This window comes from Coptis chinensis, unplaced genomic scaffold (genome assembly GCF_015680905.1).
Source record: "Coptis chinensis isolate HL-2020 unplaced genomic scaffold, ASM1568090v1 utg1761_pilon_pilon, whole genome shotgun sequence".
NCBI classification, from domain to species: Eukaryota; Viridiplantae; Streptophyta; class Magnoliopsida; order Ranunculales; family Ranunculaceae; genus Coptis; species Coptis chinensis.
Window position 1 is genome coordinate 134,329 of NW_028238113.1, and position 27,896 is coordinate 162,224.

General features: G+C 34.4%; 3 protein-coding genes across 4 annotated transcripts; 1 reads left to right on the forward strand and 2 right to left on the reverse strand.

The window, feature by feature from the left end:
* Positions 1-2,493: 2,493 nt before the first annotated feature.
* Positions 2,494-6,077, reverse strand: LOC147473817 (F-box/LRR-repeat protein At4g14103-like). 2 transcript variants are annotated; one of them, XM_086587017.1, is made up of 4 exons: positions 5,728-6,068; positions 4,819-5,369; positions 4,228-4,398; positions 2,494-3,368 (listed from the first exon to the last, which is right to left on the reverse strand). In XM_086587017.1, the coding sequence occupies exons 2-4, from the start codon at positions 5,281-5,283 to the stop codon at positions 3,057-3,059; spliced, it is 948 nt and encodes a 315-aa protein (XP_086443143.1). In that variant the 5' UTR covers positions 5,284-5,369; positions 5,728-6,068; the 3' UTR covers positions 2,494-3,056. The 2 variants fall into 2 exon arrangements, with proteins under 2 accessions (XP_086443143.1, XP_086443142.1); XM_086587016.1 differs by having other exon boundaries at positions 4,819-6,077.
* Positions 6,078-12,827: 6,750 nt separating this feature from the next.
* Positions 12,828-13,520, forward strand: LOC147473818 (2Fe-2S ferredoxin-like superfamily protein). The gene has a single exon (XM_086587010.1). It carries the CDS (start codon positions 12,871-12,873, stop codon positions 13,357-13,359), a length of 489 nt encoding a protein of 162 aa, XP_086443136.1. The 5' UTR covers positions 12,828-12,870; the 3' UTR covers positions 13,360-13,520.
* Positions 13,521-22,734: 9,214 nt separating this feature from the next.
* Positions 22,735-24,362, reverse strand: DGL (alpha/beta-Hydrolases superfamily protein). Its single transcript, XM_086586992.1, has one exon. It carries the CDS (start codon positions 24,301-24,303, stop codon positions 22,939-22,941), a length of 1,365 nt encoding a protein of 454 aa, XP_086443118.1. The 5' UTR covers positions 24,304-24,362; the 3' UTR covers positions 22,735-22,938.
* Between the last annotated feature and the right edge of the window lie 3,534 nt (positions 24,363-27,896).

Genomic DNA, 27,896 nt, shown 5'->3' on the forward strand with positions numbered 1-27,896 from the left:
ATAGATATAATTAAGTTTGATTATTTAATATTAAAATAAGTAGAACGTGAATGGATGTTAATATTACTTAATTAGAGAACAAAACGATGGAGACATAATATATTGCCGTTGAAAAATGGAATTTATAGTTTTTTGTTTCCAAGAGTATCGAAGTTGCTATATTGAAAAAATATGTCATAAGAGCATTCTCAATGTAATTAATTATGAGAGAAAATTGAGAGTTTTCACTTATAAATACTAAAAAACATACAAGAGTGACAAAATCGGTAACTAGTAACTAAATCACAACGAGTAGCATTTGCTATTGAGATTTTCATTGAGTTGTAACGTTTCGACGGAATGTTTTATTTCATCTCGTGTGTTTTTAAAAAAAAAAAATCGGTTTTTTTTTTTTTTTTTAAGACAAAATGTTTTATTCCGTCCGGCGTATTTTTTCGACTTTTTTTCGGTTTTTTTTAATTTCAAACGGGATATTTCATTCCATCCGGCACGTTTTTTTCGATTTTTACATTCATACGAAATCAAACATTTAGTCCGAGATTTAAAATCATCTTTGAAACCTTTTTTGTTTTTCACCACAAAAGTAACAAAAAGAAAAAATAGTTCTACATAGAGGTGAAAAATAATTACTTACATTGGAAATGTTCAAAATAAATCCATGGTCATTTGCTTGGTTTCCTATACATTCCCACTGTTTTTTGGCTTCTTTTATTCCTTATATGAGTTGCCCTCAATAATTTGTATTTTGTGAACAATTGGATGATGATAGTTTTCAGGCATGCATGCAATCCAAACACATTCGATACGCATCGGCAGCAGTATCTATCACATATCCAATTGTTTCCGCATCGAGACTCAATGGCTATTAATTGTAGCTACGATCAAATAAAAGTAAGAGAACATTTATCCAACCGTTGGGAACTAGTTAGAAGGTCCATGGAAGGTGTTCCGTTAAAGGAATAGATGTATAAATGTGTGTGGCTTGAAATGGTACCACACGTTCTAGTGAAGGAGAAAGAGTTGTGTGAATGTGTAGCACTCGATCAGTCCCTAATTCCCTATTGGTACAGCATCTGTACTGTTCAAGTTTGTAATGCTACTGGTTGAGGAAAAGTCGATGATGACAGATGCTCTATCCCCACGAATCTAGGGAACTTATGCTATTTTATCCAACTTTTGACGCCTACATGGCCATATTACCACTCTTCCCTCAACACATGCTATTGATTTCTGAATATGTCTTATTTATTCCGAATTTGTGTATGGATTTCAGCGCTTAACTATATGAAAAATCTTTAAAACAAACAAAACTTAGAACTCCCACTGTCTCACAGTCGGCTATCAATAGAAAATGAAGCAAAAAAGAAGAATTCTAGGACGAAAGTCCACCAAAACCTCAATTTAGAAACTGTGTCACATATTCCTTTTACCGAGCAAGTGTGAATACTACCTATGCTCCAGGCTTGCTGTAAGTATAATATAGAGCTGCATTAAAAAAAATTTAACAAATTGGCACCATTGAATAGATCCAACCAGTGGACATCTGTAGATCAATATTGTGCAATAAGTAGATTAATCTATATTTGAGACAAAATTCAACTATTTCTTCTGATTGACCTTGAGGAATTGAGGCATCTTATAATTAAACAAGACTTTTGGAGGTCCCTCAGAATCAATTATAAGAGATTGGGAATTGATTCTAAGACCCTAAGTATAAAAACTAGGATTGTCTCCAAATCAATTATTTTGGTTTTTGTAACAACGTAAATGACAATCATTTTTATTAGAATGACTTACGCCTGTTTCTTGGAAATTTGGTTCCTCTTCAAGTATTCAGTACAAACGTTACGTTTCCTTCAAAATTACTCTGGCAAATCATTATTTAAGGGAAAAAAATTGGTGTCAATCACTTGTCTTCTTTCCATGAGGCTTCCAAATATATCAACTTCGTTGAAGTCCAAAATATAAAATTTCTCGAGTTCAAGTTCCTACATGGGATAAGAGTATTATGAACCATATTACAAAATATATCTCTATATATCGTGATATTTGGAAATATCTATCTAAATTTCAAAAAAAATATATATAAATATCACGATATGTTTAGAAATATATACGACTGCAAATATCGATGATATTTAAATGATATTTGTAATATTTTGAAGTATTTAGAGATATTTGGCGATATTTTGTGTATATAACAATTTTATTTAATATTTACCATTATATTTCAAATAAATATAAATAATGTATCATAATATATCAAGAAATATCTACGATATCTACAATATTTATCGATATTTTGGATATACCTACGATATTTACATGTGAAATAATATCAAATATCTTCAAAGAAGAAGATATATCCACAATACATATCCAGAAGGGTCAGAAATTGAATATCGATAAATACCCATATCCTGATATTTTGTATTATGCAATGAACTATAAACTATGAATTCTAGAAAATTAATCTACCTGTACAATGCAACAGAAAGAGAACGACTAAGACTTACATTAGACATTTAACATTTTGATGAAAGTTTTCAGAAACAATTTTAAGAAGCAAGGACCAAAAAGATAATAGATCAAATACAGGAGACTCAGAGAGAGTCCATTGGCTTGAAATTAAATTGAATATCTGATGCTAAAAAATTCCCTTAATCCCCATTCATTTAACCCAAGTGGAACAAACAGCAATCAGCTCCACCTAGCAATTCACATCACCCCCAAAATTGCGATGCCTAATCCGAATCAGAAAGAAGTTTTTCGTATATCAATTGCCAAACCGAATGGCAGAGTCACCAAAATCAGAAAGAAGTTTTCGTATATCAATTTCCATTGTATTTCATCATACCAATCCCAGTGAGATCCAACCTGATCATTAGATACCCCTGCTGTGGACGAAATGTTAACTTCTATATACGTCGCCATGCCAAAGTCACCAAATGATGTTGTCCCTGTGCATTGACGCTTGGACATCTGTTTAAAGTACACCAAGCGACTTGATAGAACTCTAGTACATAAAATTGGAAAAGAAAGATAGCTCCTCTTTGCTACATGACATTCTCAATCAAAAGCTTTCCGTTGAAAAATATAGTGACACTTGAGGAGGCTATTGGTAGATATTGTAGCTTTCTTGAGAAATCAGCCATCTCATTTTCCTTTTCAATTGAAGTGCTTCTAATCGTTTTGATAGTGATATTATCCAGTACAATGGCATTTTTCACCAGCAATTCAAGAAACCTGAGTTCTTGCTCACACCCTTCCAGATATCGCATCTCAATAGACTTTAGATGAGGAAATACACATTGCAATGATAATTGTTCTTTCCAATCAATATCCTTGGCATTTGAAATGAACACTTGCTACAATCAAAAGGAAAGATTAGTAAATAAAGTTTACATACAAATTTCTAATACCTATAAAAAGAAACAAACATGCAATGCTGACTGAAATTATTAGACATTTTTAATAACCCCAAAACAAGGAGAGGGTAAGATGCATATATTTATATGTTCAGCTTCTCAGATGTTTAAATCCGGTAGAATGTACAGACTAGTAAAACATTCTTATACACATCATCCTATACTGTCATCTTGGATAAAGGGGATTATTGATGTACTTTTATCCTCAACAAATGACCCAGAATTCAACGCGGGTCGAAGCATATGGTTCCCGGCTGGTTAAATGCATTGGTAAGTGCTACAAGATCTCATGCATATTGACAAATATGGCCCAAAGCTGCAATATATATCTGATCAAAGTGTCTAACCTTTTTTTTAAGCTAGGGATTAGCAGGCCCTCACCTGTATCTTGAACACAGAAATCATACCTATTGTTGACCTGAGGCATCAGCCTCTACAATACCATTCAACTCTCTCTATATAGAAAAGCCAGGCAACAAAGGTAGATTTGAAATGAAGCTACAATCTCTACAATATACTTCAAGTTTAACCTAGTTAAATTGTTTGATAACAAATATACTACTTTGTTTGAAAAAAGTTGAAGACGGACTCTGCAGGGGTGTGAGGATTTCACCCAACAGCCTATGTGCATTTAAAAGCATTGGACTTCAAATTTAACGCAAAATGATACTTAAAAATAATATCCTGACCTGCAGGGTTATTTTAACAGCCATGGGATTACCACAAACATCCCCACAACTGGGTAGGATATGATCACTTAAAATGAAATATAACAAATTTGAGTTTCTATTATAAATACCTCCTCTCTTTCCATGACAAGGGTTTCTACATGAGGAATGTTGACAACCAATTCCACCAGACCAAGAATATTAGCAGGACTTTTGCAACTCCAACATCTCAGTTTCAAGTACCTTAGATTGTGATATTTATGGAGCACCTCTTTGAACCAATTTGGTAAATTAGTGAAAGCCTTCAACAGTGAGAAACATAAAAAAATCTATTAGATCACAGTAATTGGAAGAACCAGGAACATGATACATCAAGAAAGTTTCTGATAAAATATTAAATAGTTTGATCATAATGAATATTTTGCACTATTAATCCCTCCATTGACATAACAAACTACCTAAGTACCTAAGGCCAACAAACAATGGACAATGGTATATCTGTATCCATCAAAATCTTGGTGCCAATATGCACAGTATGTAGACCCTTGAGGTCCTCAAAATTAGGCCAAAAATGAACACCCTTTCAACTGTACTGATTTGAGAGTTTCATCAATAGCACAACGAGTATATGAATCTTAAATGTCACAACACGGTGCGTACTATTCGTGTCATATATATATAACCTGTTCTAATATACAAAGGGCAAAAAAAAAAAAAACTACCTGAAAAATGTTTGCTGGTAAAGTTAAGGATTTCACGTTGGGAAGTCCTTTAAGGATGTTAGTCAAACACCAAGCAAGGTTTTCAAGCTTTTCTTGATCCTTTACCCTCCACCAACAATAATCATGATCAATCTCTGCAGTCACTATACTGGAAAGGTTCTCCAGTGAAAAGCCTTTGCAAATGCAGCCTTTGATCTGGAGTAGTGTGAGATTCGGTGCATGTACCTCCGCATGAACAGGTTCACAACCAGATTCTCCACCAAAATTAAACAACAAGTGTTTTACACTGGGCATGGATATAGAAAGGGTTTTGCCAAGATACAACTTACATATTACTAACGTTTCCATTACTTCGCTACTCAACAACAACTTCTCACTATCAACACCAACAAAACAAACCCTCTTCAATTTCAAACTTTTGACCTCACTTGCTAAAGTCTTTAAAGTATAATACTTGATATCCATTGCTTCAAGACTAACCTCTTGTACATTTCTGCTTAACACAGAATTAACCCACTCGTCAACTTTCCATGTACGGTCGAAATACCAGCCTGAGAGTGTAAGAGAGAATTTGAGTATGATAGAGCTACTGCGACGACGATGCAGAACTTGGTTTACAATATTTATAAATTTATAATCAATGTCCATATAACTGTCATCGTTGTAGTAACTACTATAATCCCTGTCAATGTTTATATATGGATTAGATAGCCATATGTATCTCCATCTTCTAGAAAGAAGGGTTGTGAGTAACACTACTCTCATGTCTAGGAAAGAGTAAATGCAATGGATTATATCATCTTGTAAACTACTAATCCTGTCTTCAGCCATGCCTGCCTCTCTTGTCACTATCAAATATTTAAACAAAATAACTCATTTCTAGTGAAAGATAGAAACAATCAAACTCACCTAAACAAAAGCCAACCCAGCATGAAATGAAACTCAATCCACTTTCTGAAGTTGATTTCAACGACAGAGAGATAGAGAGGGATCAGTTGGTGGAAGTTGACTTCTAAATTGGATACTGAGACAAAATTCGTAGGTTGGGCTACCTCAGGTTGGCCCAACCCAGCTGCACGTCTAGTCTGGTGTTTTAAACAGTTGCACCCTGTTTATGATCAATGAATAGCAAGCGCATTGTGTAGAATGTATGGTTCATGAATGTTTGTAGGTTATTATCCAACACACATAAATGATGATTAGGTTGTCATTGTTAATGAAATGAATGTGAGTTGTTTGTGCAATGTTATACAATTATTATTATATAAAGAGGAGGTGGGAACAGTAGTGGCTAGAATTAGATAATATTGGAAAATCATTATATTATTTGCTACTTGAAATGGGTGGTATCGGAAATTATTCACTCTGTCGACAAGAGTGTGCTACAATCGTGGCTAACTGTAGAAAGTAACTGTAGAAAGAATTTCCAGATATCGAACTCCAAACATTTTGGAGACATTCACCATAAAATGTCAGGACTTTTAGAGCACAAATTCAGAAGTTATAGGAGCAACAACATTTCGCAGCCAATGCCACTCAAATAGCAGACTATTTTATTCGGCAAGAGGGCATTTTACTCGAAAGATATAATGTATTATCAAAATGAAATCATGTACGGTCCAAAATCACGAGTAGACTAATTACTTTATATAATGAGAATTTCTATTTTAGAGAGAATAATGTAATCAACAAAATTAGTTTTCCTTTCAAACAATCAAATCTCTTTAATTTCATTAGAATATTTTAATTTCCGTATTTTTTATTTCATAATTCTAAAAATATTTAGAAAAGTTTGACCAACCGACCCAACCCGAATTGGTCGGGCTAGAGTTTGGGCTGAAAATTTAAAGACCGATTAGAACTTAGCCCGAACTCGGGTTAAAACATTTGAAACTTAGATTGGACTCGGGTTATGCCTCAACCCGACCCAACCCGCTCGAGTTCCACCTCTACTTTCATGCAACTGTTATGAGAAGGAGACATCAGACATATATATATTAGTAGATATAAAGATATTCTTAAACTTAAACCAAAGATCTTAAATCGCATGAATTCACCAATATCATAACAATAATGAATCAATGATTAAAAGTAACATAAAACTGGGGTAAAAACCCTGATTCCAGTCTTTATTAGCTTAAAACCCATTGACTTTTTGAATTACGGCTAAAGCCCACCCCTTTTTTTTAGTTGTGAATTAAAAGTTTCCGCACTTTAAAATTATGGAATAAGGTCATTGATCCAATTAGATCACCTCCTTTAATTTCTTCTAATACCAAATTTACCCTTTTCTTCTCTATTTAGTTCTTATTGTAGCTTGTTTTCGAAAAATCACTCTTTTATTGAGTTTGAGATCGTGATATGTGATTTCGTCAATTGAAAATGTTTGGATAACATAAATTTGTTATCCATGTTTGGGTAATGGAGAAAGGAATCACTGTGGCTTAGCAAAAAAGGTTAGATTTTTATGATGTTGGGCTTTTGATTTAATGTGTAAATGAGAATTGGTGTTCATCATTTTTTTGTTTTAAGCTTGGTTTTGTTAAGGTATAGTGTACATTTGGCTTTGTTAAGCTTCAAATACTTAAAGAAATGAAAATTTTCTTGTTTGTTTTGATGTGAAACAGATCTAGATAGAAATGTCAAAGATGCAAAAGCTCTTATTGCAACACAAGATCAATTAGAGATGGTTCATTATTGATGCAAAAGACTTGCACTTTAATTTTATATATGAAATAGCATTGGAACTCAATTCTAGAACACTCTTTCGATTTAAGGAAGTGGCTAATATGCTTCATGAATACGTTATTAGCTTTAAATGGTGTATGATGAAGAATTTACTTCTTTAGACAATAGTAGTTAACAAGAGATTTCGGAGAAAAGAGTGAAGCTTCTTTCGAAAATTCTTCATCAACCAATTCATCCGATAGACGCGATCTCCACTCAAATGCTTTTTTGTTTCTGATGTGAAGAAAAAGTTATGGTTGGGCTTTGTAAACAATATGATAAATAAGGTCAATGTGGGAAAATTATTCATCTCAATTTCTTTAGTAATTGTGATTTATGTGGATTGATTTGGAGGATTATTGGAATAAATGGTATCTCACTATCCCTATGCAATGCATGTATTTGGTATTGGGTGAAGCTTGTTGCTATCTTGGATTAATAGAAGACACAATGGTTCTCCTACAAATAGTAAGCCGCTACAGTTTGAAGAGAAATCATATGATGTTATGAGGATATCTTTACCTTGTCTAATGCCACTTTGTGCAATGACATGAATAACACCATCTTTGCCTCCTTTTCGAGGTCGCATCAAGTTTCAAAGGGGTATTATACCGAGACATTGTTTGTATTTGTGATTCTTCCGAATTGGACCGTGAGTTGTTGTTGTTGTTTTTTTCCGACAAACCGTAGTTTTACAAAGGATCCATAAGCTAAAAATGGAAGAGCACTCATTAAATGAGAGAGTGATGGTTCGAGTCCATCCGATCCAATTCTAACACCTTTGCATACATGCTTTGATATTTCTTTCACTATGTTATTCATTCAATTGATTAGATGAATAGAACATGTACTTGTAACTATTGGCATGATCGATAATTTCCTTTGCATACATGTTATCACTTTGTATTGGTAGTAAGGGTGATTCCTTTTATGGCTACATTGATGAAGGATATAACGGTGATCGCGTTCAGCAATGCTACTCACATTCTATCAAGCCCGTTCGAATGGTTCTATGCTAAGACGATGCCTTATTCTCCCTGCGGTTTATCCGTGTAGTCCAAAGATTGGTCCCGGTAGACCCAAGAAGAAAAGAATTGAAAGCATCGGTGTGATTCGTTAGTCTATGATTAGTTTTGATGTTCTCGGCAAACCATATGTTTTAGTTGTCTTAATTGGGATTTTTAAGTTTGGTCTTTTGACATTTATTAATGAGAAATTGATATTCATTGTATACTTTTATGGAATGTTGATACTCATTTGAGATTATTCGCTAGTCGGTTTGTTTTATTTTTCATTTGTTATAATGAAATTTATAGTTTGTAAAATTATTCATGTTGCGGTAATTGACATTACAACATTCATGTTGCGATCATTGCGATCGTATTGAGAGTGCAACATTCATGTTGCGGACGTAATTGCAACATTCATGTTGCACCGTTGCGATCAGAATTGAGAGTGCAACATTCATGTTTCCCATTGATAGTGCAACATTCATGTTGCAGCAAATTGGGTTGCGGTTGTAATTGAGAGTGAAACATTCATGTTGCGGTTGTAATTGAGAGTGCAACATTTATGTTGCGACAGTTGTAATCGTAATTAATAGTGCAACATTTATATTGCAGTTGTAATTGAGAGTGAAACATTCATATTGCATGCAAAATAATCGTGAGACTTCTTGAACCTATCTCTTTTAAATGAGACTTCTCCATTTTATGGTGTGTCATGCTATGTACTACAACTACATAGTTTGATGTTTCCTTTTAAACTTGGTGTTTTTGTCTTTGGAATCATGTACTCATAATGTAGACAAAGCTAAACCCATTTATTAGAAACTTGGAATTTAGGAAGCAATTGGCTAATGAGGTATTCAACGCTCATTTTGTTATAGGTCATCCTATAGAGGGTCTGAACTTTACTACATATTTATAACAACAATCACAATTCACAAGAATAAACCTAAGCACAAAATGGGATTTATGAAGTACCAAATTCTCAAGAAATGACGAAACAGAAGCCTCCCGATTTTGAATGAACCTTAAACATTGGCCCAAACTGAATTCCAGAAAATTTAGGCATAAAAAAGTAACCAAACTTTACAATTATGCTAACATTTTCTTAACTAACATCATTCCAATTCAAGATCCACAACCATCATCATTTATAACTATCTCAGATTTGAACTAGGTAAAACAAACGAAGAAATCAACCAAAATAGAGAACACCAGAAACCCTAATTTCATTCACAAAAGATCTAACTCTGATTCATAGGTTCCAAATCAACTATATATTACATCGACACCACTAACATTGAAACATTCTAATACTAAATACTAAAGACAGAAACATTGAAACCTTGAAACAAACCCTAAACAAATATCTTCAAGAACTAGTAAATTTGGTAACCGCCTTTGGTGCCTTTAGAAAACGACATGCTTAGCCAATTCACCAAGAAGAACAAGACGACGACAATCTGAATCTCCCCGAATTTTTCATAAAATGTGTAGACAGAGGACACTTCGATAACTACGATGCTAGCTAGCTAACAACAAGACCAAAATAACTACGAAGTTAACAAAGGCAACATTCATGTTGTATTAAGGTTCGGCACCCAACAATATTTTTTTCTTTGCCTTTTCGTTTTTGGTTTTTGCTTTCGTTGAGGCGGTAGTTGCATCTTTAGTTTGTTTCTGAAGGTTCGGTTTAGATTTAGCTGCCTTCCCTTGTTAAGTAACAAAAGAAAACTAATGAATTAGTAGCTTGTTTCAACCAATTCTTACAAAACATCTCATATCAAGAACATGAATGTTGATGTGTGCTTTTTTATCCAACATAGATGTTTTAGTGGAAAACATGCCTCAAAATTCAAACAAACATCACCAATTTAAACCTCAAACAACACTCATATTACATTCGACCCAAAAATACTCATGTTAAAGTATTCACAATGCAACATCCATGTTGCATTGGGATTTGAACAAACATCCATATTGGATCATTTCGATGGCGGTCAAATGAAAATCCAAGTATATTCGATGCAACACTCATGTTGTAGGGAATACATTCAACACACTTTAACCAATTTTTCATAAAATGAAAATCCTAATATATCAAAATTGTGAAACTATCAATGAAATTTGGTATCTAACCTTTTGCCCTCTTGTTCTTTTTTTTTTAGTAGATCTTGTGTTTGCTTGCACATTATCGTTTGAATCTTTTCTTTTTTCTTCATTAGGGTTATTCATTTCGAAATTTGGGTTTAATTTGGAGAACTAGGGTTTTGAAATTTGGGTTTAATTTGGAGAAATAGGGTTTTAAAATTTGGGTTTAATTTGGAAAACTAGGGTTAGGGTTTCGAAATTTGGGTTTAATTTGGAGAACTAGGGTTTCAAAATTTGCATATGTTGTTGATTGCAACATGAATGTTGCATAATTGTCTAGTTTTGATTTTTGTTTAAGGGACAATTGTGTAATATTGCCAACAAATAGACCGGATGGGCTTTTGATATAATTAGAAAAAGTTGTGTCTTTTTTACGTAATTAAATTGGAACACTGGGCTTCAAGCCCATTCTCTGTAAAAGTAAATAGACATACCTTAATCTATAGATTTAGATGAATGAAATGTGTAGAATAGCGAATGAGAACTTGTTTCTCTTCCTAAGATTTTTCTTTACCCCTAATGAGTTTTATTGACGTAATACACAACTATGAGGGGCATGTGTATATATAGAGAAAAAGGGGGAGATGACAATTTTCTTAATTGGACAACGATTCTAATTTCCCATAAAAATTATATTATAATTGGAAACAATTTCTAATTGCCAAAATATTCATACAGATTTGGATACTCCATCATATAATCCCATGTTTTGTAACCCACTAATTATACCTAACATGTATCCATCATGTAGGATATTTTTAGGGATTCAGTAAAATCCAACAGTAGAATCTTCCATCCTGATGGAAGTCTACTACAATCTCAAGATTCTATAAATTCTCACGTGGTACAATATTTCCAAAACTTGTTGTCTACTTCTCAACCGACTATGGACACTGACATGTTAGATTTAATTCTTTCTAAGGTCATTCCTAGTGAGAATGATTGTCTCCTAGCCCCAGTGACTGATGGCGAGATATGGGAAGCAATGAAAAGTATTGGCTCCTTTAAATCACCGGGTCGGGACGATGGTTTCCAATCTATTTTTCATAAAACTTTTGGGATGAAGCATGACTTAAGGTAACTTCTATGGTGAAAGAATTCTTCTTATACGGATCATTTACAAAAGGAGATCAATCATATATATATTATATTGATCCTAAAGATTGGCAAGCCAACTAAAGTAGAACATTTTAGACCAATCAGTCTTACTAATGTCACTTACAAAATCATTTCTAAGATTATGGTGAATAGAATGTGACCTATATTGCAAGCTCTCATTACTCCAAATCCAAGTGCATTTATGCCGGGAAGACTAATACATGACAATGTTATTCTTGCCCACGAGGCTTTCCATCATATTCGAGCTAGGCTAATAGAAAGCATCGTTATTATGTTCTCAAATTTGACATGCAAAAGGTCTATGATCGACTGGAATGGAATTTCATTAAAAAAGTTTTAGTAAGATTTGGCTTTCATGCTCAACGGATACAACGGATTATGTTTTGTGTTAGCACTCCTTCTTGTGTTGTTTTGATTAATGGTAGTTTGGTACACCTTCTGGTTTCTTCACACCCACTTGTGGGATTCAACAGGGTGACCCTTTATCACCCTATCTTTTTATTTTTTGCGTTGGAGTTCTATCTATCATTGAAGTTACACTAGCTGATTGATGACCACAAAATAGGTGAGAGGACTCAATTTTACTACAAATTGTTATCTATTAAGCCATTTAATGTATGCGCGCATATAATCTATTAATTTTTGCAAAAATTGATCTTCAAGAAGATCATGAGATCAATAAAGTCATTCAATCATATTGCAATATATATGGACAGAAAATTAATATATCAAAATCTCAACTCATACATAACACAGCCATGCCACGAACCATGATGATACAATTACATGGGATACATAAAGTTCCTTGTATTACAAAGTTTCCAAATTATTTTGGAGTGACATCCATTCTTGGGAGAGCTTCTACAGATCATATTTCAAAATCGACTTGCTGGATGGAAATTTTCTCAGAGCTCGCTGTGACATTTGTACGCTGAGACCCATGAGATAGCCCATTGGGATGAAAGCCCATGACTCAAAAATCAAAATCAATTTAAACAAACAAACAAACAAACCCTAATAAGAAAAATAGAAGATAAAAAAAAAAACAATGTCAATTGCAAGTCTCCAAAAACTCTCCACCCGAATCCCCTCACTCTCTCACCTCCCCAAAATCCTTATCACAAGATCATCCGCATCAACTCCATCCGAACGCTCATCCTCATCCCCATCAGCTAAAGTATCCGATCGAATTGTGAATCTATTCGCAATTGATCCAGATGGACAAAAACGTTCAATAATAGGATTATCAGGACACACATTATTGAAATCACTAACAAATAGCGGATTAATTGATCCAGAATCACATAGGCTTGAAGAGATTGATGCTTGTTCAGCTGAATGTGAAGTTTATATTGCTGAAGAATGGATGGAGAAAATACCAGCTAGGAGTTATGATGAGTCTTATGTTTTGAAAAGGAATTCAAGAGGTAGAGTTTTGAATAAACATTCTAGACTTGCTTGTCAAGTTATTCTTAATCATGGTCTTCAAGGTATGGTTGTTGCTGTTCCTGAACCCAGACCTTGGGATTATTGCTAATTATTTTGGGGCTGTTTATGAAATAAGTTGATGAATACTTTGTACTTCCTCAAAAAAAATAAACTTTATTTGTTTTGTTTTGTTTTGTTTTGTTTTCTACTGGTTTCATGTAATTCAGATGTTATGTCTGTGAACTTATTGAAAATGTTTATCTTTATGTTTATTTTGGTAGCATGTGGTTAATATTTTGATAGCATGTTTTTATTGTTGGATGTTTTAGTTGATCTTATATTCTTAAATGAATATTTTTTATGAAATTATTGACATTTCATAAAGTTCTTACGAACTAGAGTTTCTGAACGCCACGATATTAGGATTGGATTTATTCCTTAGTATTCTTTTGAAGGATTGCGTCAAAATGCAATTATTTGGGAATTATGGGTTTAGATGAACAAGGAAATCTTTGTTCAAACTCTTATCTCATTATTCCAATATCTTGTCCATCAAGGTGTTGATTTTGGTATTTGAACTTGACAGATCCTAGTATGAGGACTGTAGTTATGGGGATCTTTCCAGTCATTTAGGATTCATTGTGTGTATTTGACCTAGTGTTAAGGAGTTCCTTTTTCGTTTATCCAAACAGGAATAGTATCGAAAAGGTTATGGTGATCTTGTATTCATTTTAGGATTGAATGCAGAATCAAATGCATTGTCAATATGTCAAAAATGCCTAAAGTCAGTTGTTGGGGGCGAACAACCATCAAACCGATGGTTGAGGGCCTAATTTATGGGACATTCAAAGGCAAATAATTCCACTAGAATGTGCTGGTTTTTAAGTGGGATACTGTGATCACAAGAAGCGACAGCGTTAGGTGCTTTCCTAGGATTGATTGCTACTTTTTGTAGATCGATTACTATAAAATTCTTCTTTTGTAGCCTTTTAGTTTCCATAGTCTTCCTCCTGTGCTTTTGATATTAGTGAGATTCTAGTAATTTCTTTTGCAAGCAGTTTTCTTGATAGGGAGGTGGGATAGAATGTTTCCTCCAGTTCTTGCCTATGTAGTTTGGAAGATGACCATTCATTGGAACAAGTTAAACATTTGAAGCAGTATAAAAGGTACTATCCTTTTTGTTTGAGCTGAGCAAAAGGAAGCACATGCAGGGGTCAGTAATGAGAGAATTGTAACTCTATAAAGAGTTTTCATGGACAGTTTTCAGGAGTGAATTTACATGGGGACTTGGGAGGCATGGAAAAATTGTCCATAATTCTCCTATGTGGACTTCCGCTAAAAAGTTAAGTCCATAATTTTCCTCTTTATGAAATCCCAAACATCGAATCCCAGAGCACCATGCCCAAATTGGCCCAGCCTTCAAAACACAAACACACTACTTCTGAGGAAGAGTAAGAGTAGAGGTTCTGTAGGAGGGTAATACATATTGAAGACATTTTCTGATGGCAAAAACTTATTATGGCGTTGTCAAAGAAAAAGGTCATAACTTGAAAGTTTTATAACAAGATTGCTGTACCAGGGGTTATACTGGACGTGGACGAAGACTAATGCATTTAACTTAGTTGAGGACTTGAGGACTTGGATGGACTTACCATTTGAGGAAGTAGTAGCATTGGGCACCTTCAGTTTATTGGAAAAAAAAAGCATTGGACACCTTCAAGATTTTCGGAGGCAATACCATCCCTTATTTTGTGATTGGTTTAGGAAAGAAATAATGGGGCCTGTATTGTATGAAAGGGAGCTAGTGAGCTAGTACACTTATAGGACTTTTCTCATACTGGAGAATTCCGTAACAGGGCGCAGACATGCTGATTAACTTCCCAGCACAACTGCACAAGACAGTTTTTCTATGGTTCTTATAACATCTACAGCTTATCCATTTGAAATATAAGATTATAAAGAACAGTTACATCTTATCCGTGTCATGGTTCTGAGCGTAGAACTAAAGGCATCTAGATATCGTGATATAGGAAAAGTTCCTGAGAAGCACCACCATATTGCTCATGTGGGTATGATATGCCAATGCTGTGTCAATATTTCCAAGTATGAGGACCTGATATTTCCAGTTATCAGCTCGTAAATGCATGATAGGGGGGCCTGATTTCTGCAACATGTTGAGGCTAATAGTTGCAGTGGTTTTTAGGTGGAAGACAGTGATCAAAGCAGTGTCAGCAGTAGGTGCTTTTGTGGGATTGATTGCTACTTTATGTAGATCAATTGCTATCAAGTTCCCATTTTTGTAGCATTTTTCAGTCTCGTTCTGATGATTTTTTTTTTTTTTTCCTGCATAAGATCGTTCAGATGTTCATATCATTGGTAATTGCTTTGCAGCATGGTTTCTAGACAGGAGGTTGGATAGAATCATGTAATTTACATTATCTAGTGCTTGCCTATGCAGTGAGCTGTGCTTTATCACTTAAATAGTCTTTACGGATCTCCCTTAGGCTCTGTATTTTCTCTGACAGTAATCAATTTTGGTTTTTACGAGTGCGAAACAAACTCAAAGGAGGTTTAGATCAATGTATCATGGGTGATTCTAATTGTAGGGTCCTGCAAGCAAACAATGGGTAGATGAGGAGATATTGTTAGGCACAACACTATTTGGTTTCTAGTAATTCTCTTCCCAAAGCTGAACACAGTCTTACTGAATGATTTAATTTTACACAGACATGCTGAACATTTGGACTATAACCAGGGGGGGAAGTTTGTTCTGTTCTCACCTAAAATTTTGCTTCGGCACTATCGCACGCTATGAGCTGCTAGCATCAATTGCTGTGACCTTACTAATTTTGTTAGCATTCGGGTACTTCACCTCTTTTTTTTAGAGTTGGGACAGGAAGCACATACGGGGAATACATCAGTAATCAGAAAATACCAACTAAGAGCATCTCTAGGTAGTAGTAGTATATTCTTCAAATTTGAAGAAGAAATTTGGAGAAACTGGTTGCAAATTTTGACTAATTTAACATGCAAATATCGACCCTTGGAAATATCAAAAATATAGCCCCACCATATTGTGGATATTTCTTGATATATCATAATATATTATTTATATTTATTTAAAACCAATGGTAAATATTAAATAAAAAAATCATACACAAAATATTCCAAAATATCACAAATTGAAAAAGTAAAAAAAAAAATAACTCATTGAAATATCATTTTGTAGCGTAGATATATCTACGAATATATATAGTTGATATTTATATATCTTTTTCTAAAATATGGAAGATATCTCGACATTAGCAATATTTTGTATTATTACCAATGTCGCTCTGCATCTGCATCTAAATTGCCAAATTTGTGAATAAAAATTACAGCCCAAACGTCCAAGATAAAAACATGGCCCGAATATACTACACACTTGTTAGAGTTGGAATTCTTTTCCCAAAATTTCCCGATTTTTTCAAATTTGAAGATTTTGACAGGTGATACTACCACCTAGCATAGTTTACAGTTTTACACGAGGGAATCATGGATTGTCCATTTAAGTGCTGAAGCCTAAAGGTGGTATAGTTGTCCTATTTGTACCACTGAAAAGTGAAACTTTACTAGCGAAAGTTCTCTTTATTACAGCCCAAACGTCCAAGCCCACAGCAACATGGCCCAGACTTCAAAACACACTTGTCTTATTCAATGGACTAATATTTTTTTCCGATAAAGATATTCAGTCCGACTAATTGTTGTATGACTAATTGAGTACATCAAGCTATCACTAGAAGTTAATAGCTAATATAGTGAATGAATAATTGGTGTAATTTTACAATCTGCCTTTCTCCAATCAACCAATTTATTGCCACTATAAACAGAAATTGGAAAAATTAGATATGATTCCCCATTTAATAAAGTTTTTTTTTTAAAAGTTTTTGGGGTTTTTGAGTGACCCTAATCTCCTGTATTAAGATCGAATATAAACCGTTCCTGGCTTTGTCTTCCTCAACACATGATGAGGTACAAAGTAGAAGCACCCATTACAAAATTCCAAACCTGCAAGGTGGTCTGCAACCTTATTGGTTTCACTATAAACATGTCCCATTTAATAATGATGATTAAGCTGAAATGCTAAAAGGCAATGGAATTGACTGTACTACACTGAAAGGTTGTGGGGCACTGTAGAAGAGTCGAATCAGTAGATTGGGGTCAAATGCAGAGACACGGTTGGGAAGAGACGAAGAGTTGAGAGAGGAGTGGTCAATTACTGAATTAAGCTGCACATTTTTCATTTGGGCTTAAAATGTGGTCGGTTATCTCATGGTGCACCGTATGTGAATTAAAATCAGTCGTAATTTTTTTTTATATATAATTCGATTTCTCTATCAATCAATCATCAGTCAACATTCAAAGACTGCTTTAACTTACAAATTTGGCCATATGAGACTAATCTACAAATGTAAATTAGATTCAACCACTAGTTTAGATATAGTGATTCTTACCGTCAACTCCGTCAAGTACTCAAGTTCTCAACAGTATATTATCCATGGTAAATAACTAAATATTGCATCCTTGCCTGTGTTCGGTGAAGGTAACCTACTTGTGCAATGTGCAATGTGCATTTCAGATTATTTGTACGTGCAATATAAGTTGAGGCACTTCAGGTCTTGCATGTTCACTCTCCAGTAGGTTTACTTCTAGTAGTAGCTTATCAGCCAACGTTGTTAAGGAAACAGATCGACTCGGATCAGTGTCTCCTACTTATCATCAAATAATAAAGAATAAGAACTGAATAAGACAAACTATACAACTAGAGTTCTTACTCGCTTTATAGTTAATGGGTTGGTTTGTAACTAAATAACTAGAGTTCGTAGGCTTTTTTATTGCATTAGTAAAACAAATCCATAGGTCTAAAGCAACCATAATTGACATTAACCAAACATGTGATCTTCATGTAGCATCTAGGAAGGGTATCAGATAGTATTCCGACCAAAAATGTAGTCTAAACTCTAAACTAAAGTTTGATCCCCTCCAACAAACTGAAATATGATTTTTCCTATTTGATTGGGCGTGACAGTTGTACTAAGGTGTACAAGACATGTACACTCAGTGATCACTCACTGATCTTCTGATCATGTGTGCTTTTTAATGAGATTATGCTCGTTAATCATGTTTTTCAGCGGACAAAGCAACCAATGCAAATGCCAACTAGCAAAGTTAGTAAAAATTTTAGGTGATAGTACCAGAATTCTGAGGCTCAAACCCCGCCAGCACCAAAAAGTTACCGATCTCAAAAACTTGCTCATCACTTAAAAAAAAATGAGATTATGTTTGTTAAGATAAAAATTCAAATTTAATATAGATCGAGTTACATGAAAGATTGCGCGTACTGTACCTAAGATGATTGGAAGACACTGACAAAGGGGGTTATAGATTTTGGTCAACACGACCCTCATAACTCATCTTATGCTCAAACTTTCTTGCTTCTTTGTACTAATGGTTTCAATTTGTCAAAGCTACTCTAATTGCATTATTAATTGACTCTCACTGAACTGACCCGTATTTCCAGCAACTACAAACAAAAAGGGCTACACTCCCTCTATGTGAATCAATTATACAGTCAAGTTGACATCATGGCTAAGTTTAGCCACCATTCACTTGTATTTGGTTGATTAAATTAAATCGCATATATAAGAAGATGAGGTAAGACTGTATGTAAGAGGATTGCAACTCGGACGCGTAGATGATTTGGTTCGATCCTTTATACATTGTTACTATGATTATTTGTGGAACATCTAGCTATCGCGTGCACTTTCACATCAAAATCCTTGTCATGACTATATGTCTATATATATGAAGCTGAGGAAGACTTTCCTTCATATAATCTTAAAAATTTGATGGTTTGTGTTGCGAGGCACGCACCATCAGTTTCACGTGGATGTAGCTAGCTTTGGACCTTACCACCAATATATTCAAAATGAGTTAATTTGAAGTCTGCATATCGTACACATAAATGACAAAATCAAACATATGGCCGTAGAAGAATGCATTTGTTCTCTCAATGTTGATCAAGTTATAGCCTAGTATATGATCTACTTGAGGTCAACACGAGAACTGAAAAATGAAAAGGAAAGCTATCGTGGCCCAGTTAACTAGATATGATGTACAAGAATGATGAGCCCTTCAAGTTAAAACCGTCTATTTCATGGGTTAATTTGTCCAAACCATCCACATTTGTCACCAATTTATAATAATCCCCTACTTTTTCAAAAATTGTAATTTCCCCCGTGCCATTTCACTTCCATCCCAGTTCCGTGGATATTCTATCTAATACCAAAAGTATCCCTCAATAATGTACATTGACTAAATTACACTGATTTCGTTTGCCATTTTCATATTAATGGTGAACATCAAAACTGAAACAAAACAAAAAATGAACAAAGCGACATCTTCATCACCTAGCGCCGCCACCACCGGCATGGCCATTATTAGTCATACTAGAATCTAATTTCCCACCAAACTCAGTAAATCACCATTAGTATTATCATCACCCGCAGTTTCGTCTCTGATCTAATATCGTCACCTTCTTTTTGGGTATCGAATTTGAGAAAAGTGTATCGGTCGTTAGGTACCGGTATCGGGTTGTGTTGTTGTCTCGTATAAATTGTTTACTATTTCTTATCTGTTACTTCCCTTTGAATCCAATTCAGTGAAACTATCTTCTTCCTCCACCATCTACCATCGTCAATGACCAATTCTCCTCATTGGAATTAACACCACCGCCCCCACTCTCCACCATCCTTCAAATTCCCCAAACCAAACCTCAAGCAATTGAAGAAGATATATTGAGGATTTAATCCAATTGCATAAACTAGTATTTGATTCCCAAAATTAGTTTATACTTTATACTTTATACAAACAACATTTAAAAGTTTAAAATGGAAACAAACAACACTGCAACTCAAACTTTCCACCCACTACCAAAATCAATCTCTCCAAAAAAAGCCCAAAGTTTACATGTGAAATGATTAAAAGAATGCGTAGGAGATTAACTCATAGAAACACCATTGCAATCTCATTTTGATTTTCTCATTTGATTTCATGGGCTGAGATTTCTCAATTTGGGTTGTTGGATTTGATTTCTCAATTTTGATTGTTTGGTTTCGAGGATATTCCGGTTTGAATGTTTATTAGTTTGGGTTGATTCATTTATTTTATTTTTTTCTTTTGGGATTTTCGTGTGTTGGATCCATGGGTTCTAAGTCTAAACCCTCCAAAATAATGTTTTCATTTGACTCTACCCTAGCAAACCAAAATGTACTTTTGGTATTAGGTGTGAAATACCAACTGAATTTAGATAGAAGTCTAATGGAGCAGGAGAGAGGGAATCGTGATGTTTATAAATGTGGAGGGTTTATTATAAAGTAGTGACAAAAGTGGAGAGTTTGGACAAATTTCCCTCTATTTCGTAGCTGAATATAGAACACTAATAAATCTCTGTTGAATTTCCAGGTGTCATTTGTAGTTCAAATAATTTGAAGAGGCTCTAGTGGTAGTGGTATGTAGGAAGAATTCTGTATCACTCAATAACATCATAGTCATTTTCATTTCGATCTCTCTTTGACCTGTGGATTGGAGGGATTTTTCGTACTTTATGACGGTGGTGGTATTCTCTTCCGCTTTCTATGCTTACATAGATCAATTCAGCTTTCTAGTTACATTTCTATTTTTATTACTAGTTTTGCTACTTACATAACGTCAGGTTTGTAGCTTTAATTAATTACAAGTTCCATCGAGTGCATGATTTTCTGTTTTTCTTCTTTGTTGGTAATTGATATCTTCTCTGTTATTAGTCATAAAGACAAATATAAAACGTTGGTTTTTTCGCAAGTTGAATCAAACACTTTGAAAATCATTGTGTTTTTTTGTACAGGGAAATTTTTATTTAAAAGAAAATATAGCTAGATTCTCTACGTTTTAATGTTGACATTGACAAATTTTCTCATATGAAAGAACAAATTTGACTAATCCCGGTCTTACTTACTCTGTTTGTCTTATTTCTCTTTATTAGGAGCGAATTTATAACAAACAAAATCTATGTCAGAATCTAGCTTTCTTTTGCTCCATAAAAAAAAAAAAAAAAAAGTGATCTTGGACACATCCATAAAAATACTCCCGTACCCCAACTTTGAAATAAATAAATAAAATTATTTAAGACACATTTAGATTCCTAAATTATTAAGTATATCCAAATAAGTGTGCATCCTTCCATCAAACACAAACCTTTCGCACTTATTTTCTTTTTTTTTCTGCCACTTTTTTTTGCCCTTACGAAAAGGAATTAGAAAGGGTGAAATTGTAGAATTTGGAAAAACAAAGAAGTCTTCCTCCTCCTTCACTTATCAACCATTAATGTATTTTTTTTTCTTTCTAATTTTTCGCTTGAAAAATTTCCAATTGGATATATTTCTACTAAACTCTTTTAACCCTTCTACAATTATAAAGAAGAAGTAATTGCAATAAAAAAAAATCAAAATTGAAGCAATTTCTAGAAAAGAAAAAAGACAATTTGTTTTTGGGTATTCTTTTACCTTTATTAGAAGTTCTATTATAGTCTGAGTATGAAATCATAACACTATAACACAAAGATTCTTCAAGTCACCTTTAGATTACTTTCACATTTTTTTATTTGTTGTTTCCTTTTAGAATAAGTTTTTTTTTGTTTTTTCTCTTTCTTTACCCCTATTGGAAATACGACAAATTAATTTGGGAGATATTAAATGGCAAAAACTTAGTTAGTCATGGAGTACGGGAGTATTTTTATGGGTGTGTCCAAGATCACCCAAAAAAAAACCACCGAGAAATTAAGATATCATATCTACAGGCCTGGGGTACTCCGAAAATATCCTCATAGAAACGAAATTCGAGACTGTTGGATGTGTGATTCAACGGTCCAAAAATAAAAAGCAAAATTTTTTATTCCGTTGGATCTCACATCCAACAGTCTCGAATCTCGTCTCTATGAAGATATCCTCAGGGTAGACGACCAATATCTATGAATGTTGGTCGAGACTCGAGTCAATGTGAAATCATATAATTTAAACAAACTTTTTGTCACTTCAATTAGCATCTATCCTCTGTTACTAAAGTTGGGGGTGTGGGGAAATAACTTGAATACAAACCATGATCTTGCTTAAATTCTCCTTTAAAGTTTTTGAAACTTTGTTGGAATTCCTTTTGTGGAAAAGTAGCAGAAGTGAACATATTTGGACTTGCAAGTTTCAAAAGAATTAGAGAAGTCACAAACAGATAGCAGTGCATTTTCCAGGAAACTTAGAATTAATGTTCTTTTGAATAACCTGTTCTCAATCGTACCCGTTGTTAGCCTGCCGAATCTTCAACTCGCTCACATAGATGATGCTATATTTTGAGTTTATTGGAAAACTGCTCTGTGTTTGATTGCTTATATATGAAACGATCGAGGGAAAAATAATAGCTAGAAAGAATAAATAATTGTATTGAATGAATCTGTACTAAAGGAGTAAAGGTCACAAAATATATTTTCTCTTATACACAATTTGTTACGTGTACGTACGTGAACTAAGTCAACTAAGTGACTAACCACTCGCCCGAAAAGAGATTTACTATACAAAGAGGGGTTCTACTAGCTAATCTAGTGGTTAGTGATAGACATCTGTCATAGAATCAGAGACTGAACCATGTCGCCTACGTTCCTCACAGCATTTTGCCATGGCCACATGTCTGTCTTTTGCGCTGTTTGAAATAACTCCTTGGTCTTATTGAGAAAAACATCTGCCACATCCCTCTGATTTGGGATTCTGTTGGAACATCTTAACAACCTGATATATGTGTCTAAGTCATGAACACAAGAAGGGTTTTGCATCTTAAAAAAGTCAAGAGCTAATTCAACCCCAACATGTGCATAACATGAGCAGCTCCATGGTAGTTCATACCTTCCACCTAAAACTCTAAAATTTTCATTAAATAACACCCCTGGTAACTTTGTTATAGGGTCATTTTTGTTTACTACTCTAAGTACCTTCACGCCCAATTCTTCGCATCGTTCCTTAAATGCAGAATTCCCTACTCTTGGACCACCAAAAGAGAAAACTGTTACAGGTATTTCTTGGTTTGACTCATTTCTGTTCAATCCAAGTTCTGCAATATCGTAAGCATGAAGGACAGCTAATGAGCTTCCCATGCTATGTCCAGCCAACGTTATACTCATTTCCTCGCCTTTATACTTGTTAATAATTCTTGACACCTCGGATAGAAGTTGCTCGCGGCAACTTCTAACCCCAAACTTGGAAGTGCTATCATCTGAAGTATACAAGCAAAGAAATCCAGACTCCACTTGCACATCAGGAAGGAGGTCACAGGGGTCTAAACGCGCCGGACTTAATGAACTCATGAAGTTAGCAATCCATTCAGTATTTGTAACAGTTCCACGGAATGTCACTAGTACATCTCTTCTCCCAAGCCTCTTTACCTCATCATCTGAAGACACTGCAACATACCCAATCCAACGACTACAAGAAGTCGCCTCTTGAGTTGGAATATTGATATCAGGTGTGGCATAAATGTACTTAGTAACTTCATATCCACAACCTTCCATTCCAACTCCTTTCAACATATTATTCTTCCCATACTTGCAATTTAAGTAACGCTTCGAGTTGGGATCAAGGTCGAACGCATTATAACAAGCGGTAACAAACTCCCCATACCGTACAATTTCATTTTGGAGAAGTGGATTCAAGGGTTGCACAAGATCTTCCCAGTTGTTCAAACCTTGAATTTCTCTCCACACTCTAGCCAAACCAGTGCTAGCTTTCTTAACTTTTGAAGCAACAACCTTCACAGCTGCAGCTGCACCCGCTGAAGCACTAATGGCTCGACGCGGCCTAGTAGAAGAATTTAACAATGTGATTCTCTTATCACGACAAGTATTAAAACCAACTTGAGAACCACCAACGACATCACATGAGCTCAATACTTGTTTTGGATTAAGTTGAAGCATAAAGGAAGAAGTTGATGCAGCCATATATAGTCACCAACTAGCAGCCCAAATGAGAATGAAAGAAAGTGAAGAAGTTAAGAAGCATGAAGAAAGAATTAAGAATGTAAGAAAATGAGAAGGGGTTTGGGTTTTTATATGTGGAGCTAAAGAGTATAAATTCAAAAAAGCATGTTTGGCGAGGATTGACTGAAAATGTATGTTGTATTTTTAGTGGTCGGTTAGAGGAGTTTTGTTAGCTTTAAAAAGCCCCGTTTGGAATTGTTGAGTGAAAATTGCGGCTGTGTTTTGAAAGAGCGGGAAATAAATTTTGGTCTTGTTTGACATTTGTTGATGGCTACTTGTTGGTCAGTTTACTTCAATACCGAGGGATAGAAAAACAGTGTTTTAGGCTCTTAATTAAAAGGAGATTTTATAGTGAACCCCACGACACAACGAGGACAACTCTTGTTTTCTATTTGGGATTTGATACTTCCAGCCTGGTTCCGAGTACATGTTATTCATCAAAATATTGGCAGATGTTTAGAATGTTAGCGTTCAATACAGCTAGGCCAAAATTTCTGTTATCGGCCGCCAAGGTGTTAAGTTAATTAGTTGTTACAAACAGGGTCACAATGGTTTACACGAAACAGTGTGATGAGCTTTCCCATTCACGGAGGACACGCCCCGTAAGAAAATGTTCCATATATAATACTGGAATCTGCTGTCCATGGAAAGAAATCGTGGGATGTCTAATTTAGTTTCAGATGATCCTAAGTTGAATTAAGCAGTACATCAGCCGAAAATGCTGACTTATTGTAAAATGTTTGGTTACATTTATATATCAATTGTAAATATAGATTGTAAAAATCTCTAGGTGGTAGTAACATACTCTTTAAATTTGAAGAATTTTTTTGAATAAGCTGGTCACAAATTTCGACCAATTCTAGGTGGTCGCAAATTCGATTATCCAAAAACTAATCCACGCGACATTACCACTGTTGCAGCGATAGTTGGAGTGTCGCCCATGTACAATTTCAAAACAACCCACGCAACATTAGGAGTAGCGCGCAAGTAAAAATAAAAAATAAAAATCACGCAACATTAGGAGTGGCGACGAAAGATCTTTGGGCGGCGTGGTCTTTGGTCAAAGTAAAAAAAAAATTGGAACGACATTTGCAATGGCGTGCGACATTACCAATGTCGCTCCGCATCCGCATCCAAATTATCAAATTTGCAAATAAAAATGCGAACAAGCAGGTGATGCCATCGGATTTGTGGCCACCTAGAGATGAAATTCCGAAAAATTTCAAACTTTTTCTTCAAATGTGAAAAAAAAAATGCAGGTTATACTACCACCTAGAAATGCTCTGACAATGGAAAATGTTTAAATTTTTGATCCTCGGATTATATTTACAATTGACATTTACTGGAATCATCAAAAGCACCTGAAAATATCAAAATTAATTGTTTTTTTTTGCGTTTTGTGTTTAATTAACTCTGTTTTTGAAGGTACACGTGTGTTCGTGCACTCCCAGCCAAAGTTTTGAGTCAGTCACTCAGTTGGTGATTTGATAGAATTTTCAACGCCGACAATGAGAAAATTCTCAACTCCCAACTTCACCTCATATTTGTCTAGGCTTGAATCTCGTGCTTATCACGCGTTCGAGAGAAACTATAATATTAAATATGAAGAAAATACACAGTCATATAAAATCAATATCATTCATTTCACATTTTTTGATTATGATACCGTCCAATAACTATCTTTATCAAAACAAAATTATGATACCGTCCATTCTATATCTATTATGCAGTGGGTGAAAAGGCTCATAAGCGATTTCAGAAGGCCACGTAAGAGTAGAGTTTTCTAAGGTGATTTGTTTTACCAGAAAAGTAGCCCAAAATCATTTTCTCAAGTTTTTAATGGGAATCTTAACCTGTATCATCTTTTATACTATAGGATAAAAATTACATAGTTAACAATAAATTTCCCACTAATTTTGGCAAATCAATTGGCAAGACAAACTATTTCCGAAGTTAAAAGTGTATTTGGCAACTAAGACTGGAAACTAAGGCTGCGTTTGCTTTAGCGAAAACTAATAGAAAGGAAAGGAAAAGTATGAGGCGGTTCACCTTTTCCATAAGTTTGGTGTATTTGTTTTCTATGGAAAGAAAAATAGTTTTTCTTCTATATAAACAAAACTATGGAATGGAATGACTTTTTGATTCCGATGATCAACCCACGGATTTGAGAGGAAAAGAAAAGGAAAATTGTTGTTTTTTTTTTTTTTTTTTTTTTCGAATAACAAACATGAAATGGAAAAAGGAAATAGGAAAGAGAAAAAGAAAAACATGAATAAATACATTTCATTTCCATTTTCCTTTCCTTTCTTTAGTATTTGCATAACAAATATGGTTTACTCCATCCATTGGTTTTATTTTCTTTTTTCTATTTTACCAAACATACAATATCAAAATTTAGTTTTCATTCCATTCTAGTTCAAAGTGACTATTCTATAGTTTTTCTTTTCTTAGCTAAGTGAGTAAACAAACGCATCCTAATTAGAAATATAATGGAATTAGAAACCATTGGAATGGAATCTACTATAATATAATTTGATTCCAACTTACAAAATGTGTGTTTGGCAAACGTTCAGAAATCATCGGAATTCAATTCCTACTTAAATTAATGTGTTTGGTTGCCATATAAAATCTTCTAAAAGACGCCAACTTTTAGTTTATTTCATTTCATTTTATTTTTTCTCTCATTTTCAAATTAGAAATAAGAAACCGATTTTCATAGTCTAGTATTCTTTTGGATTAATAGGGTCTGTCAAAGACTTAATAAAATGAATTGAAGTCCAATTAGAATCCAATTATATTGGATTACATATCTCCAAACATGCTAAAAGTGAGTGGTCCACCAAAAATTCTAATTAATTCCACTCTTCAAGTCCAATTCCTGATAAACAAACGCACCCTAAAAGTTTTATATAATTTGTTACATGCAATCTAAAATGAATATGATAAATCATTTCACCAGTGAATAAGTTTACTAGGAAAACCACTTTCCTTAAACCTATTACCCTCGCAAAAATACGTTCCCGGAAATGAAAATGAAAAATTAGTGAGATGGTATACGTATATGATTCCAATAAATTATTGTCACCATTTATTAATAGTACAAAACTACAAATTGATTCCCCACCAGTGATCAAGACATTTGAGAACTGGTCCCTTGGCTCGTGTGACTCAGATTGCGAAGTATAACTGCCTTATTTGAGGCCAACACTGCGCCATGTCGCACATAGTTTGAGTACACCGACCACATAAGTGGTTGAACCCACTAGTTCCCAAAGGCCGTAGTGGACCATATACGGAAATCGGTACTTGGCGCAGCTACTATATTATTCAAGATCATGGAAAATGATTGCATCTAGCAAGCACATGATTACATATTGGCATACTGCATATTTGCATTGCACGGTAAAATATATCATCCATTGAGAATTTCAGAGTTTTCACGTACATGAAAAAAAAATATGGACTATGTTTTCTGTAATCTCTTTAGTTTATTTAATAATCCAATTATTTATTTGCTTAGAAAAAACGAACAACGAATACTGCTCGCCAAGCAT